Here is a 17,767-nt window from a genome sequence, read left to right on the forward strand (position 1 = left end):
TGTCGACCTAAAAATATAAACGTGTTATTGATTGATGAACTGGTTTTATCACCATGGACCACCATATTTTCAGATAGACGTTCAAGTCCGGCATTCAAAGTCGATTGGAATCAACCCACATATTTGTCATCATACCAGTGTCATACACAGTGACACCAGAGGCTTTTTTGTGTGGTTATAGTGAATGCCTCGTTCGTAAAAATGGACTCCACACTCACGTAAAACCGAATCTACAATAGACCCATCGATGTTTTATAACCGAACGGAAATGGGTCAACGTGTGTCGGAACATAGCTTTCAATTATAGTGAGAGCTCGTTTCGCATTGCGTATCTGTAATATCTATATATAGCGATTGTTTATAGAATTTCGTGTGTTGACACGTTTGGCAGTGGATTAGATTATTTAAGTGTATATTGTTAGTGTGTTTTCTTATCCGAAGCGGTAGTTTTATAATCTTATTCTAAAATATTCAAAACAACTCCAGGCGGTTGCTAAATTCGGCGCAGATGGCGCTGACGAGAATCAGGTAAATCATTTTAAATGGCCTTATTGACCTAGTTCGTTGGCCATATGCTCACACGACATTACATGATGCATGTCTCCGGATACGCGTCAGCAGCACGTCTGTATAATTATACGTAAAACGGGATCATATTCCTGATACAAGAAAGAGGAAAACCGTCATTCAGTTTATGTTGGATCTACGATCGATTTGCTTGTAGGTTGGACCAGCCAGTATGTTGTACAAGGTACGGTATGTGACGATTTTTAATGATAGCGAACGAGCTGAAATAATTATCTAGATAAACGATGACGTAATCATAACGGCTAACAATCTCTGATGGCAGTTGCGTTATAGCGCCTATTCATATGTTCCTTTTCACTCTTACAGAATAGAATACACCAAAAGCGTCAGTATCTTGTAATACTGCTGCTCTGCTGCACCAGTGCCGGGTTTATCGGCATTATGTATTATTACACATCCGCGTACAAGGAACTACCAGATATCGGCGCACACGAACTCGACACTAGTTTAGCTTTAACAACTGGTAGAGATTCATCGATAACCTCAACGCTGACCGATTGCTTAAGCGGTGAAGTTCTATTCAAGGTTATTCCTAATCTCATAGATAAACCCTTCACCAGCGCCACGCCTCTGTCGGCAAATGTGGAATCTAACGCCCAGCGAATGGCGTCCTTTGAGAATATATACAAAAAGCACATATGGGGCTATACGGATCGTCAATATAAAGGCATGCAGGGTTCTGGAGAAGGTTCGTCCAGTCACTTCGCTCGGCGTTTCATGAAACTTTTGTCCAAATCTATAAACAGAATCAAAAAGATAACTGGTAAGCAATCGATAAGCCTGTTGGACGTGGCGTGTGGTGACATGGTTTGGATGCAGGAATTTTTAGCCGGAAGGGATGATATTATATACACTGGCTGGGATATAGTACCTCAGTTGGTGAAAAGCCACCAAGTTCGATTCAAAGAAAAGCAAAAAAACTGGTCGTTTGGTCACGTAGATGTGGTGAAACAGGCTGTGAATAAGTCTTATGATCTCGTGCTTTGTAGACATATGCTTCAACATCTATCAATAGCGGATGCTATGAGAGTTCTCGAACACTTGTCAAATAGTGGAAGTTCATTTCTTATTGCCACGACTTGGCCTACCACACGCGAAAACCAGGAATTGCAATCGACAGCCAGTTTTCGATTCCGCCCATTAAATCTCGAGTTGCCACCATTTCAGATAACACCCCCTATATGTATAGCAGCGGACTGGGCTGATGATTCCAACGAATGGCTGTTTGCTCTGTACGCCGGGCTGTGGAAATTACCACTGCGACAACTGGACGATGCATTATTTGGCGCAAGCAAAACTGGTGATAAATTGACTTATACATCCCGGACGAATAGGTTCTCGATTTACGCCAAGTCGTACAGAAAACTGGACTAGCGAAAAAATATGGCAAATTGATTCTTCAAACTTTACTCATCATTTAGTCGCTTAGCATTACGCCTTGCATTGATCGGTTAATTTAGTTCTTCGTATAAATGGAAATGCAGTGTATGTGAATCCGTATGTGTTAATTATTTACGTGTTTCATCTAAGAAGTGAAATATGACCGAATATCTCGCGAAATTGTGGTTCAACAAAAAATGTAAGCCCGTTTCTATGCAATGCCACGAGGTTCGCTATAGTAACGCCGTTACCACGTGCGTATCCAAGCCAATTGGATATCCATAACAAATCGCTTCCTACAGTGAGCGGGCAGCAGGTACACTGTTAACATGCATCTTTCACCTATTTCGAAGACGATGGCGACTGCACAGTCACAAATCGTAAATGAAAAAGAGAAATGGTCGTTACCTGATCAAATAGAGCATCTGAACTGCCATATTCACTTGAAAGAACAAAACCGAAAAGCATATTTCGAGTGGTCTCGGCTAAATATTGAACAGAACGAGTTGACTATTCAACAACTTCGTGGTAAGAACAAGACGAACAGATCTCTACTTGCTGACAGCATCCGCGCTGACACGAAGATTATCCACGCTGTATTCGAAAATAGAAAGCGCGAAAGATTATCGCTGCAACGAAATAAAGCGCCGAACGCCGTAAAAATCATGGACCAAAAGTTATGCGAGAATGTCAACAAGTTGAACGCGCTGCAGTATTCAAGAGTACGAAGAGAAAACAAGCTCAAGGAATTGCAAATGTCTCTACAGAAAGTGATACATATCAACGAGACAAAAACACCAGAGCAGCTCGAGTCCGAGCAGAGAATTCGAATCCTGGAAAATGCGTTAGATAAAGCCGAAACGAAACTACAAACTGCGGAGAATATCAGCGGAAAATATGAGTGCATCGTAAGCCGTATGAAAATACAGAGTATGGCATTTCCGTCGAAACTCGAATCGACGGGATCTGCTTTGATTCAGTTACGCGCCGAACTGGTCAAGTTGAAAGTGACGAAAAAGGAGTCGAAAGAAGCCAGAGATCGCATGAAGCTCGAGATGGCCGTCGTCGAACAACTTTACTACGACGATAGAAAGGCTCGTGAAACCGTGCTGACAGCCACGAAGAAGGAAATCGAGTCTCGGCGTGAGGAAGTGGAGCGAGTGCAGCGTCAAGCGAACAGAGCTTACTGGGTCGTCGACAGTAACCGCGACCAACGTATCGCCAAAGAAAAACAACAGAAAAGTGAACGGGACAAGCAAATTCTCAACTTAGAATCGACCATTGCACGAATGATGCAGGTAACTTAAAACATCATGCATCTTGAGAATACCTTGTAATATGTATCTATCTATTCATGAGATGGACTTGAAAATTATTCAAAATTATCTTCCAGGCAACTTCGATTAGTGATATTTCACAGTTCGTCGATCGATATAACATGCAAAAAGAAAAACAAGCCGAACTGACGAAACAACGTCGAGACTCGGAATCGTTGAGAAATAGACTGTTGGATGAAAAACAACAACTGCAAAAACAATATCACGACGCTCGGTATTCCGGAGACAAACGAATGTCCAACATGCAGGCCAATCTGGACGAGAAACAAGCGGCGATTAACGAACACGTTTGCAAATCTTCGAAACTAAGGCTAGAAATTGAGGTGCAAGGACAGTTATTAGTGAAGGTGAAGAGCGGGGTGAATACAATCGTGGAACTATTGAAACATGTTCGTCTGCGTCCTCCGCGTCGTAGCACACCGACTGGTGACGTCATACGAGATCTCGATCTACTCAATAAGAAACTGGAAGTTTTCATATACGAAAACGGCTTCCACCGACACGCAGTCGAAGACTTACAGGTCATCATTCAGTCTTCCGATTTCCAGTTATTCGTCGAGAGATCTTTATCGTCGCAGAATTGTAGAATCGATTTGACAGAGTCGAAAACGTCTTTCGAAGATTATAGCTTCACAGGTCAAGAGGATGAGAATATACTTACTAGAGAGGACATCAAACGAGCAGGACAGGCGCTCGTCGATGCGAAGTCAAAAACGAAGAAGCGAGGGGGGAAGCGAAGATAGACGCTGCTCTTCATCGTGAAAATCATGAAATCTGATCAATCTATTATGTAATTAATTATCCATTTTGTCTGCTTATTTTGTCATTGTCACGTGATGTGAAAATTTTTTTCTCTTGATGCTTAACTGTGAATTTACATTTATATATTGTGTTTTATTTTCCGTGATGCAAGTGTAAACACTTGTGACAAAATAAAAATTATCAATATCATTATTATTACAAACGATTCCTTCGAATATAGTCTTGGCGAGGAATGATAAAATGCAACATTGACCCGATAAGGCTAGAAAAAATTGATACCTTGTTTCTCCGCTCTGCTGAGCTTAAATGTTGACCCGGTCGGCCGCCTATCTACCCTATACATTACTTTTTTTAAAATCGTGATCAATTTTACCATAACAGACCCAGCCGGTATAGAAATGAACTGTTTATAAATTTTATCATATTTTACAAAAATGACCCGGCCGCTGCGGAGAAACAAGGTATCATTTTTGTTTAGCCTAAACTCATAAACTCATAGCGAGCGCTATAGATTGATCACAAGTGGCTAAAGACAGTTTGAGACTTCTGGTATGAGACATCATAAGGCGGTGGTCAAAGTTTTGCCAATGAACTTTAGCAGCATGACATATCTATACATTACACTGACCTATGTAGTGACAATAGAACATAATTATCGATGATTTTTCGGGGCTAGATAAAGTTGTACGTTCAATAAGTTAAAATTAAAATGGGTGATATGAAAGTAAGTATTAATCCGGTTCGAAAAGGCGAGCTTCCCGACTTTGGCGAACACTCGTTGGAAAATGATGATCCACCGAGAAGTGATTTAAACGGTTCCGTTCTTCGTTTGGATATTGACGTCTACGAGAATAGACCCTCGAATAAAACACGGGTCTCTACGGCGCTGAAGGTACTGGGCAGTGGTCAGATTTTTTCCGGTCTTTTCATGCTTATTTTGAACGTGATACAGATCGTATACGCTTCGATTGGGTCGTATATATCTTACGGAATTTGGGGTGGAATCCTGTCGTCTATTGCTGGCGCGATGGGAATATCAATCAGCCATAAGCGTACTCAACTTAGTTCAGTTTACTGCATGTTGGCGAGTCTGATAGCCTGTGCCGCGGCGTTAGTGGTTTGTGGTTTCGGTATCGGAGGCATTGTACACAATGTTCAGCTTTTATCGTCAATCGGGACAACTTTCGCAGCTATTGATGCGTTAGTGATAACTGCAGCCATACTCGAATTGATTTTCTCGATAGGACAAGCGTGCTTACTGTGTTACCTCGATTCACCTGCTGCTTATCGAATGACTACTGTCAAACATAAGAAAATGCCCTCATAGAAGAAGATGCCAAACTTCAAGAAGTGACATACATTTAGACGACGTTGCCCTGAAATCATTCCAAGAATCCTAAACTGTTATGTATAAATAAAAAACATTTATTTGAACTGTCATAAATCATTATGTAAAAATCTATAAAGCATCATTCAAATATTAGTAAATAAATGTATCAATATGAACGTATAAAAGCGATAATTCAAGTGTATATTGTAACGAAGTCGATTTCAAAATAGATCGGATTAAAATGACAATAGCTGTACATGTACTTAATTTCGATATGTACGATAGGAAACATTGATTATCAGGCACATAATTTTCTTATACTTTTCAGTAGAAGTTATTTTATCACAAAATCTTCTTTACATGAGTGATGGTCTGAGTGATTTGGTCTTCATCACATGAGTGATGAAGACCAAATATATATTTCATTGCCACCACTTCAGTGTAGAGTTTACTAGCTAGTTCTAGCACTAAGAGCATTCAAGATGCGTTTAATGTCTATTTGAAGTATACGATCGTTCGGGTGTCTCTTGCCAATTTTTTTGACAGGCTTCGGACATTTTTCACGCATGAATTCGAACGTTGACTCGTATAGTTTGAAAACATCTGTAACACTTTCTGAAAATATACGAAACCAGTCAAGGCTCAATGAAAATTTCAACATTTTTTCAGAATGCCTTTGTTTCAATGTCAAGATACCTTTCGTAGAAGCGTCTGATAACAGTGTTTGCAGGGTAGTCACCGCGTAGGATAGAGTACGACAGGCAGGACGCACGATCACTGGGTCGTTAGGATACAAAGCCATTGTTCTCAGTACCAATTCAATTCCACTACATTTTAGTTGAACCTGAAAATAACAACATAAAACAACAAAATATATCCATGGGTTTTATCCAGTACTTACGGTTAACAACCATGGGGACGAACAAAATCGCTTACTTAGGCCAAAAAAAATTGATACCTTGTTTCTCCGCTCTGCTGAGCTTAAATGTTGACCCGGCCGGCCGCCTATCTACCCTATACATTACTTTTTTAAAAATCGTGATCAATTTCACCATAACAGACCCGGCCGCTATAGAAATGAACTGTTTATAAATTTTATCATACTTTACAAAAATGACCCGGCCGCTGCGGAGAAACAAGGTATCATTTTTGTTTAGCCTTAGGGTAGTCAAAGGATTTAAAATTAGCAAATGTTTGGGAATGCACTACTTTATGGAACCAATACATGTGTATACGTACACGTTAAACTATAGCTTTACCAAAGGTAACAAATATTTCAACACAATTAATTACCATTTGTCCAGGTTTAGGAATGTATTGGGCTAACTGAGCCATGATACAACAGGCAAACTGATGAATCTTAGAGCAACTAGGATGAGCGGTCATTGAGCCGAGAATCACAACGATCGTCTGGTATTCAACGAATGTCGGAATATTCTGGACGAAGTGACTAAATGTATTTAACAGGCGAAGCCACATTACATGGTGCTCCTCTGGATCCTAGAATTACAAACGCAAGATACATCGAGACGCAGTCGATTAAGATTTGTTGCAGTATGAAGCGCATATAAAAGATCTGCGATATTGAAGATGTAACAACGAAAATCTGTTAAGGTTCCAATGTACTAAAAGTTTGAAACTTAGGCTAAAAAAAATTGATACATTGTTTCTCCACTCTGTTGAGCTTAAATGTTGACCCGGCCGGCCGCCTATCTACCCTATATATAACTTTTTTTGAAATCGTGATCAATTTTACCATAACAGACCCGGCCGCTATAGAAATGAACTGTTTACAAATTTTATCATATTTTACAAAAATGACCTGGCCGCTGCGGAGAAACAAGGTATCATTTTTGTTTAGCCTTACGAGGGAAACTTTCAACAGTTCAGTCATCAACCAGATAACAGGTGCATGATTAGCAGCCTCAGCATTTTCAAGTTTCTTCTGTTGATTGTTGTAATCGCGCACGAAATCGAAGAATATTTTCACTCCATTGTTTTCCGACACGTCATGTATGAATCGAAACAGCGAGTCAAGGTCATCTGAGGACAACATCAGGTCGGTTTTACACATGACTTGCCGACTGATGAATTCGCAAGCGGCACCAACGACCTATAAATACATCGCAAACCTTCGATGAAACACTCGCCGTACCGATTGTAACGATAGAGTTGATAATATTTGTATTATGACGTTTCAACTATATTCTAATAATCATCTTCAGGAATACTGAATATAAGGATATTAGGTTAGTCGAAAAGTCAAATTGAATATCAGCTCGAGGAAACATTTTGAGCTTGTTTTTTTTTCTCGTTGACTTCACTTTACAGAATAGAGCCTTCAATCTTTAGTTCGTTATATAAGCTTTTTTATACCACTTTTTCAAAGTGACTATTCTAGATTCATGGAGTTGAATATCGTAACACTAATAATGAAAGACATGTAAATTAAGCATTAAATCAATCGACCAAAAGTGTCTTCATCTTCTAGTACCTCTTTAGGAGAATTCAAATGATTCAGTAATTCATCCCCGTAACTGGGTATCAATGCAGTGCTCCCTTCTGCAACTGGCTTCGTCGCTGATGTATCTTCAGGCTGAAAACAAATTCATCACGAACAATCAAATAGGGTGTTAATACAAAATTCAACCTTATCTTACTGTGTATGCATTTTTAAGCGTTATACATTACACTCCTCAAATCTTAATTTTATACTAAGATTTAAACACTACCTGACTGCTGGTTGAGCTTGATCTGACCGGTTTTTGGGGTGGTAGAGCTTTAGTAAACAAACCGGGTGTCGAGGGCAACTGGCGCCTCTTTTGCGCTGAAGTCTCTTTCCTCGGGTCAGTGACGATGTATCGAAAATAACGATTCTTGATTATGATTGTCGCACCTTTGAAAGTCAATGATATAAGAAACATACATGTAGATCTTTCTGAAATTCCTCTCATAGATATTGAACGTAACAAGTTATAAAATTTTGAGGCTTTTTTTTAACGAAATTAAAGCATTTCTAGAAATTCAATAGAAAAATTTAATTATCTTCGAAAATTATCTCAAAATCTAACCATTCGTCAACATGCTCGGTCCCGAAAGCTCTTTGCCATCCATAATACACGGCAAAGTGGAGGGAATCAACCATGTTCCTCCACCCTCCAGAAGTAAATTGATACCGAACAATGCGTCTGTGCCAGCATCCTCCTCAGAAATGACGAAAGCTTCATTTTTAGCATTGATACCTGAAAAAGAGCAACATCTATTCCATCATCAGTCAACGCCTTGAATAATAATAGCCTAGTTCATTTTGAAGAAGAACAGAAGTTCCATTGCACGTTTGTTTAACCACCTTCAAAAGATTTCTTATTCTCCGTATATGGTCTCAAAAAACGAATGTTTACACATATTTTGCGCTGGTTCATAGACTAGTTCAGTTACTGTCTAAATGCTATTTACCGATATAGACTGGTTTATGAACACCAGGAGAAACTACAATTCGTCTCGCTTTTAGTAAGTCCTGTATAACCATATATTGTGATTTACCCATTGGCAGCTGCAGCTGTGCCTGTGGATTGCATCTGAAATAGATTATCAATTTTCCTGTTAATCTCGATGTGCTGCAACCTGGTCAAAATTCTTGACACCAATCTAGGAATAAATCTTCAATGATTTTCAATGTATCAAATCGTAGTCACCTAATGGTACAATAAAGGATGAATTGAATTGACAACTTTTACCTTTCAGATTCTTCTTCGATGCGGCATATCTCCATTTCTTCAATCAATCAAATACGACAGAGGAAAAATTGCGACATGAATCATTCAAGCTAACAGTCATATCAAGTTTCATGAACTGGCAAACCAAGTTTTAGGTCAAAAAACGTATCAAGATAAACTTAAAAAACTCAATAAAATAATTGAATTTCATAATCTGCACAGCGCGCCGAGTTCTCGTGTACGTTAGACTCAGCAAGAACCTGAACGCCTCTGTCTACACAAGATTACTGAACTGAAACATTGAAAACTATTTCGAGGCGACAATAAAACTTTCAAAACTTATTTCTATAGAACGATTGTACAATATTGAAATAAATTGTGTCTCTGAATTAAGATAGGTTTGATTATCTCTTAATGCGGATCTGGTGACCCACGCAAACGCATGTTCCGTCAAAAAGTTTTCAATCTTGCGCCGCTGCTTATACCAAATAAAAATTTTACGTCTAATAATTTTTCATTTTGTGAATTTTGATTCGACCCGTGGTCTCCTCTTATGCCACTGTTTTCATCTGTAGAATTGTATGCACACGAATCTTATATTCGTTATTCGTATTTCGATGTAATTGCGCAATGACGTAGATTGTGTCTATTTACTTTTATGCCGTAAGCGACCACAACCAAAACAAAGCGTAAACAAAGTCACATGTGTTTTCCGCAGACTTTTCTTTATAGCGCTAAAACTTTCGAACTGTAAAGACGATATGGCGGGAAGAGATGTGATACGGGTCGTTTGGAGAGTCGAAGAGGCGAAAGAAGAAAAGAAACTCGGTAAGTATACTTCGAAGTCGATACCGATTACAATTAATATTAGGTGAATCCTCACACAATTCTATTAATTGTAGGATTATTTTTAGAATTCGATGAATGAGGATAACGTTTTTTCGAAATTCAAGTGGTTGAAGAAAAACCAATATTGACTTGGCAATAATAGAATAAAAAGTCACTGTCTAGTGGTTTTATTACGAATTATCACTAGTCTCGCGATTGGATCACGCCAATACGGTCGAATCCGATTACAACGCTTACCGCAAACGATCTAGGTAATTACAGGGGATTCGTGATTTTGGGGCCCAAAATCAGGGCTCTGGTAGCGGACGGTTCGTGCCGAAACTTTGAAATTCTGAAAACGAACCCCTGGGTTGATCGGTCACTAAGGTGGTGATGAATTTTCCCTTTCACGACGGACTTTTTGAAATGGGTAAATTACGTATCTTTTGTGAATTTTGCAATATGTAGTGAGGGTTTTAGGCAACTAAATGTATTAGGGGCAATCTGGAAAAGGAAGACATCAGTTTTATTTCTAAGACGCAATTTGATATATCACGTTTCCTCAAGTCAGATGATTGCCTGCAGTTTGCACTTCAGGTATATTTAGATTAGATCTTAGCTGTACGTATCTAGTGGGAAAGGCAGCAGGCCTGGATAGACGCCAAAACGGTTCATGGCTTTGTGCAAAGCCAGGTAGAAAATATTTACCTTATGACTTATTGCGCATTAGACTATGCCTCATTGCTTCCGATACGAGAAGGAAAATCTATTTTCGTGAATTACGAACCGACTGTGTTTCAAACGAATGAACTGAATAGTTTTAGCACGGCGCGTGTTTTCTTCTATGGAAAGAAACGACCGGTGAACGTAGGAAGCGATTATTCACTCAACGACAGCTTCACTGTCTATAGAATTCTTTTCTTAATTTGCAATCTGAATTCGGAACGTACAGAATATAGAGAAAAACTTCCAAGAAATACTATCAATCTATCACAGACGATTCCATTCGTAGCCAAATCGTTTACCGTCTTAGAAATCGCTCCACAAATATATCAGATTGGTTCGTCTTATAGGCTAAAACGAATCTGATATATTCACGGAGAAGTAAACCTAATTTACCGTATGATTCACCTCTATCTCTGAAACTTCAAAATTCAGGGATTCTTGTTGCAGATCTTTCTGATTGTTACCTGCAATCCGTGCCAGACGCCATCTTTCTTATGCTGAGACAAACAAACGTGATTGGTTGCTCGTTGGCTCGCAATACCATTCGAAAAGTGCCACCGAAACTTGGAAAACTGTTCACGAATTTATCGGGTACGAATTGAAGCCTTTGAAAGTTGCAAACGAACTTACAAGTATAAGTATCTCGTTATGTATGTCATAAACACCAATCCTTTTACAAGATTCTATTATCAATTAATTACGTACGCACTAATTTTCACCACGATCTCAAGTTTTAATCAACGATCCCACATCTTCTTTATACATATAAAGTTTATCTAAATCTGCATGTAATTCGATAATTTTCCACCGCCATCTATAGTAATATATTTCAATCATCGAACCGACCAGATTATCTGTTTATCGCTCGTTTTTAACGTTTTTGAGATGTATCTAAATCTGATCTTCAGAGAAACAATAACGTTACAGCGAACGTCTGTTTCCCTCGATGATGATACATATATCTATATAGATATTAGATGTTATTTTAGATATCATCTTGTGGAGTCGTTATTCATTGTCATCTACTCCGCGAATACATCAGTTTATACGTCATCATGTAACATGTTTTGCTTTATCTTTTTACTATTTAGTTTTGGATCTAAGCAACAATCAACTCGTGTCTCTACCGCAAGAGCTGGAAGAGGTGACGAATCTGCGAAAGTTAGATATTTCAGTAAATAACTTCGCCGTGCTTCCTGACGTCGTATACAAACTCTCTAAACTGCGGCTTTTTAATGCCGAAGAGAACATCATTACAGGTATAGAAAGCGAATGCTCCTTTTACATGAATCAATACTCTGGCTGTTTTTAATACGACTGAAAATTTCTCGCGCAGATGTCGACATCGATAAGTTGGAAGATATGGACTCGCTTGAGGAAATAAATCTGAGAGAAAATCCATTATTCAACGAAGTTTACGAACAATTAAAACAGCTGGATACAGTAACGGTTATTCTATCCGACAGACCAGATCCATTCGGGGATGTTGACTAATTACCGCAGCTGTTGTGTTATGCAGTTATTTCATAAACAGCAATATTTACCACCGTATGAGGTTGACGAAACTTAATTTGCGGATGTGAAATCTGTTACCACACTATAAAGCAGCGTGTAGCAGTAATATTTAGTGGAATAACAGAGTATGCATAGTTCTACTGCGAAACCACCAACCGATAATTCTCATCTTTTTCGAAAATATGAATCACGCCATTAATGCATAATACACACATCGTGTTCGTCGTCCGCAGATGCTTCCGCATTATATCAGCTGGCAAAATACTTTACATAGAAAAAATCATAAATGTAGTGAAGCAAACTCCAGTATAATAACGATTGTGCAATGAACTGTGTAAATAATCTTATCAATCATTATTAATTCATTCACTCTTAATGTGTAACGCCAAAATTTCTAAAATGGAGTGCGGCATTGGTATTTTGATGCGTCACTGACCTGCGAACGTGTCTACTATGTAGACATTAGTAGTTTTGTTGTAGATATATTTGTGTTAAATCGGAATGTTTCTGAATTCTACCGGCTACAATGTGATGTTTTATGTTAAGGATATTTATTTTTTTTGTATATAAGGAATGATATCTCTACAAATCTCAAGTAAAGACTGCGCAGTCCTTTGATGTATTCTTTGCATCGAGTGAATTTCATTTACGTTTTACAGCTTTGTAATGACCAGAATACTGGCAGAAGCGCAGGTTTATCTCTACCCTTAAAGCTGTTGTTTTTACTTGTGCTTTCATTATTAGTTTATCGTTTTAGATATTCTGTATGCTGAATAATCATGTATCATTATATGATATGTTCGAACAGTCACGCCGTCTCGGAAGTCTCAATGCGCCATGGCCATCAGCTTTCAGGGCATTGACTACTAGCTGGTGGTCTATCACATATGGAACTATTATTACGACATATTGCTGAATATGCACCATATTGAACGACACTTTTCTATTTCGTGTCCAATTCTCGTACTGTGCCCACGAACAAATTAAAACAAATTTCATGCACATTTGCTGTGACATATTAACGAATACGTGTGATACCCTCAGACGACATTTCTAAATCAAGTCAATCATTTTGATAATTACACTGTATTACCTCACAGTTTTGTATCTCATTTATTCATGTGCAATATGTATATATTTCTTGAATAAATTAACTTATCAAGCAACCTTTGAACAATTTGAACATGCTTTTGCATCGATGACAAGAATTCGTAGCCGGGAGAAATTCTACGGGAAAAGTGATCTTATCAAAGATAAAAGTAATGATTTTTCTATATACGATAAAACTCCACAACACATAAGTAAGACGAGTGCAAATGATTTCCCTGAGCAGGTACTGGCTACTTTCAACTATATATCATAATTGTCGTCTTTAAGAATAGGCCGCATTCCAGTAATTCATTATTAAACTTTAGCTCAAGAAAATTTTCGGACGCGTTCGGACCTATCGTTACTACTCGGACAGGGTGTTTTAAGATTACTTGAATTTTACTATTTGTTTCTCGTTGGAGTTGGATTACTAGGTACGCTTACATTCGTATTTGCGCGTGACTTAAAAAACGACGCATCTCTATTTGAACAACACCGGGAAACATCATAAAATATTCAGACGCCTCGATTTGTCCTGAATTAGGAAAACAAATCTACGGAGAAATCGAAGCACAACTAGATGAATTATTTCCGTAACCGATTTGTTATTCAAACAGGATTTTCTGTAGCAGGAGACATAAGCCATAAGTCTAACTGGATAAATGTCCCGTGATACACCTGAATATTTTATCAAATAATGCATTTCAGAGATTACTTAGGACTCTGCACGCTGAAAATGATTGATTAACTCTGAACATGGTCAAATACCATTTATTTTGCCTATTACGTGTTTGCGTCTGATATCAGGTGATAAAAATATCCAGTAATATTCGCATCGTCCTGTGGTAGACATTTTATACCTATACCCAGTTCTTTGCGAGCGAATGATCGAATCGTGCGAGGATTTATTGAAGAGATTTGCATACAATCCGCGGGTCGTGTCGATTTGTATTGTCTGCGATGATTTATACGGATGAAACAAATTGCGGCCGATTTATACCGGGATAACGCGCGCCTTGTGAACTCATTTAACTAGAAATTATCAATAGTGCTTTCCGACGCTCTACGATCCTAGTGCACCCAACACACTGACACTCCGGTTTTTTTGGATAGTCCACGATGCTTCTTTTCTGGAATATTCTTGCCTTGTATTATTACGGTAGGTTTTCGTATAATTTTCATTTAGCGAATTCAATTTCATCTTTCCATTTTGCTATACAATACTCGAAGCACATCGACTGAATATTGATTCACTTCCATTCTCAGCACCGATCAGGGCATCCATGAATTGTTCCTTCGGACAGCAGTGGATAGCAGTTCGGGGATCTGTCGACCTCGCTCATGAAAATCACGTAAAGGGCTTAAAAGATGAACAGAGCTGTAAAGACGAATGCATGAAAGAGCCCGAGTGTATCGGCTGTTGGTTTGATATGCCGTCGAGTACATGTTACATGTACGACGATTTTCTAACGGACATCGGTTCAAAACAGGCCTATCTAGCTTGCAATAAAACAAAAATCGGTAAGTGTTAAAAGTATTGCCAAGTATTGCTCAAAAATAGCGTTTACGTCCCTGAAGTTTGAAATAGTTTTCAAGGAAAAAGAGGTAGGAAGTATATGTTAACGATATAAGGAAAATGGCATAAATATCAGGTTTGGAAAATAGTAATTTAATGAAAGTACTGAAAAGATGATGTGGATAGATTTAAACTCAGTGAGTATAATATACGTTAAACTAGCAGAATCTAGGATGAATATGTGGTAAAATAGACTGAAGGCGGGTGTAGGCGACTGCAACACTGCCGACAACTCGATTCTCAGCTACTGCCACGGCAATAAGTCGTACATGTTCTACTCTCAGCGACGCGTCGTCTCTCCCAGTCTTAACCGTCTGTCGCGCACCATCGATGGCAATCGCGTCCCAGTCAACCTACAGCCATATCTTAACCAACGCCCATATCAGGAGGAATCGTCGAGTTAATGAAAAGTACTTAAACCTCTTTCAAGGCGCAATTCATTTCAGGGATACCGGTAACGTATTTCCCGCTGATGTACCTCCTGTCGCGAAGCTGGTCGGTAGCGCCTCTATTCTACAGCACAATATGTTCGTTAGGGAATCTAAGAAATGGCTATGCAAAAACGTGTACAAAATCGGGTTGATACACGTATTTAGATAGCCAAATAACTGGAATAATATTTTTGCGAGGGTGTAATATTCGCGTTTGGTCGTCAGAAACCGCGCGCACAGTTGAAACGTGAAAAAAGGAAACCAGCATAATATGAATGCGATGACCACGGCTAACATCATTTTAATCACTTTTTTCTTGTGTCGTTCTTGACGAGCTAGAAGCGCCGAGTTGCGGATATCTCCAACAGCCGGACGCAACCACAACTTATGACCTATGGCGGCGTACGACACGATCATTATCAAAGTCGGTATGACGTAGAAAACCGTGTAAATATAGATTTCATACGCCGTCATCCAAGTATCGTTGATGAACGTTTCTTGACACTTGTAAATGATTCTGGGTAATGAACTTCCTGGAACAATCCCGATTGATGGAAGAACGGTCATAATTACAGCTTGAGGTATCATCAACACTAGAGATAGCAGCCATATTACGCTGACTGTTACGATTGCTCTTTTCTTTCTTTTCAAGAATCGCCACTTCGGCAGATGACAGATTAAGATGTACCTACAAAAGATTTTACCAATTCAAGCACATACACTCGGTTCAGTTCCTCTTTTGGACATGGCCATCAAAATGGAGTCGAAACAAAACAAGAAATAAGGATTGTAATAGCAGAAAATTTAATTTCTAAAACGCCCTTTTCGCAGTGTTAAAATGTTCAACGGAATTTCCATTAAAATGGTGTTATTGGATCACTGGATCTCACTACTATTGATATTTTCCTGTGGAAAATTGTAAAAACCACCAAAATTGAGGACTTTATTTTGGGATAGTAACAGTTTTTCGAAATTCTTAATTTGATGTGTCCAGATTCTGTGATGGAAATGATACGTCGAGCTGAACTGTGCATTGCAAAAATGTTAATGATATTGAGCAAGTTCTGTAGCAGCCCAATTAGTAAAGAGAACTGTCAGTTTAAGACTGTCTCAGTTGATTTAATTGTCATGTCTCAAACGGCAGCTTGTCACGCATCAATAAACAAACACATTGGAACAATCCTTATTTCTCGTTTTGGTTCGACATTTTCATCATTGTGTATTCAAAAGACGCGATCACCCATGCATGGCTTATTATCATCAATTCTCAAAGCAGACATCTAGGTTACGAACCTTAACCCCCCCCCCCAAAAAAAAAGTTTCATACCAATATAGTTGATGAATAAAGCTCCAGCTCCGATCTGAGGCGCCCTGTAGAGTATCTAATTTGGGTACATTATTTCGTTTTTATAATCATGAAGTGATCTTACCTGTCTAAAGCTACCGTTGTCAACGTAAAAATGCTGGAAATGATCGTCACCGCTTGCGTATAGTTCACAAAACGGCACATGTGAATTCCAAGAGTCCATGTGTTCGTCAAAATATAGTAAATATGAAACGGCATATTCACAAGTGCGATCGTCAGGTCACTGACTGCTAACGACATTAAGAATATATCGGTAACTGTTCGTTCGGACAGATTCTTACCGAGAACGATCAAAACTGCTACATTTCCAAACGCAGCAATTACTATAACCACAACGTAAACCGTAAGAAACAGAGTCTCGGACCATTCGGGCAACGGAGCTGGGATATTCAACGACTCCAAAATGTCGTTCCAATCGATGTGCGAACTATTTTTTCCTTCGAAAAACATTTCCATAATTGTTTTCAAACTAATTCAGCGCCCGATTCGCCGAACGAATTGTTTATTTCGTATTCGCATTCGAGTTATCTCAGTTCATCAACTGAATTGATAGATTCCAGTCCATTAAGATAACAACATCAGTATAGTCATGAAAGTTATAACTCGCCTATCGTTAGTGCGTTAGTAATGCAAATCACCGCACAGATGGGAATTGACTGCGTTGAGTTTATGAAAGAATGCTTCAAAGACGACAGACCGACCACACAGTTGCACTACCTTAGGAGCTTCCTTAATCGCGTCAATTATAATGATTATTAATATCAATCAGCCCTACCGTCAAGTAAATAATAGAACCGCTGACGTTTCTGAAGTGTACAAATATAACCCTCAAATACAAACCTTTTAATAACAGCAAACAGTTTATGTAACGAACGGTGGAAGTTGGTAAGCTCGTGCGACGTGACAATCACTCCACATAAGCATTCAATATCTTAATTGCAATTTGTCCACCTATCAATCTTATCTCTATACTCTAAATTAGATCGGAATAAAACCGAATTTATATAGATATACCTAAAAGACTATATGTGGTTATTGATTATTCGCGTTTATGTGCTGTTATATCATCTATTGAGTTCGTTTTCTATTGCCCAATCCTTGCTGTTATATATTGAATTCGTTT

The 17,767-nt window shown here is 38.7% G+C and overlaps 4 protein-coding genes across 6 annotated transcripts; 2 read left to right on the forward strand and 2 right to left on the reverse strand.

The window, feature by feature from the left end:
• Positions 1–440: 440 nt before the first annotated feature.
• On the forward strand, positions 441–4,256 carry LOC141904257 (outer dynein arm-docking complex subunit 3-like). Its single transcript, XM_074792826.1, has 3 exons — positions 441–751; positions 895–3,266; positions 3,362–4,256. Exons 2-3 carry the CDS (start codon positions 2,298–2,300, stop codon positions 4,046–4,048), a joined length of 1,656 nt encoding a protein of 551 aa, XP_074648927.1. The 5' UTR covers positions 441–751; positions 895–2,297; the 3' UTR covers positions 4,049–4,256.
• A 1,244-nt stretch (positions 4,257–5,500) lies between these two features.
• On the reverse strand, positions 5,501–9,318 carry LOC141903607 (uncharacterized). 3 transcript variants are annotated; one of them, XM_074791799.1, is made up of 9 exons: positions 9,135–9,317; positions 8,854–8,975; positions 8,469–8,639; positions 8,130–8,293; positions 7,892–7,993; positions 7,265–7,510; positions 6,691–6,897; positions 6,094–6,241; positions 5,506–6,012 (listed from the first exon to the last, which is right to left on the reverse strand). In XM_074791799.1, the coding sequence occupies exons 1-9, from the start codon at positions 9,167–9,169 to the stop codon at positions 5,849–5,851; spliced, it is 1,359 nt and encodes a 452-aa protein (XP_074647900.1). In that variant the 5' UTR covers positions 9,170–9,317; the 3' UTR covers positions 5,506–5,848. The 3 variants fall into 3 exon arrangements, with proteins under 3 accessions (XP_074647901.1, XP_074647900.1, XP_074647903.1); XM_074791800.1 differs by lacking the exon at positions 6,691–6,897 and having other exon boundaries at positions 5,501–6,012; positions 9,135–9,318; XM_074791802.1 differs by lacking the exon at positions 7,265–7,510.
• A 537-nt stretch (positions 9,319–9,855) lies between these two features.
• LOC141903946 (uncharacterized) lies at positions 9,856–13,341 on the forward strand. Its single transcript, XM_074792350.1, has 4 exons — positions 9,856–9,941; positions 11,115–11,258; positions 11,759–11,926; positions 12,004–13,341. Exons 1-4 carry the CDS (start codon positions 9,875–9,877, stop codon positions 12,159–12,161), a joined length of 537 nt encoding a protein of 178 aa, XP_074648451.1. The 5' UTR covers positions 9,856–9,874; the 3' UTR covers positions 12,162–13,341.
• A 1,943-nt stretch (positions 13,342–15,284) lies between these two features.
• LOC141903394 (QRFP-like peptide receptor) lies at positions 15,285–17,094 on the reverse strand. The gene is made up of 2 exons (XM_074791505.1): positions 16,709–17,094; positions 15,285–15,966 (listed from the first exon to the last, which is right to left on the reverse strand). The coding sequence occupies exons 1-2, from the start codon at positions 17,092–17,094 to the stop codon at positions 15,285–15,287; spliced, it is 1,068 nt and encodes a 355-aa protein (XP_074647606.1).
• Between the last annotated feature and the right edge of the window lie 673 nt (positions 17,095–17,767).

The sequence above is a fragment of the Tubulanus polymorphus genome, chromosome 4 (assembly GCF_964204645.1).
Source record: "Tubulanus polymorphus chromosome 4, tnTubPoly1.2, whole genome shotgun sequence".
NCBI classification, from domain to species: Eukaryota; Metazoa; Nemertea; class Palaeonemertea; order Tubulaniformes; family Tubulanidae; genus Tubulanus; species Tubulanus polymorphus.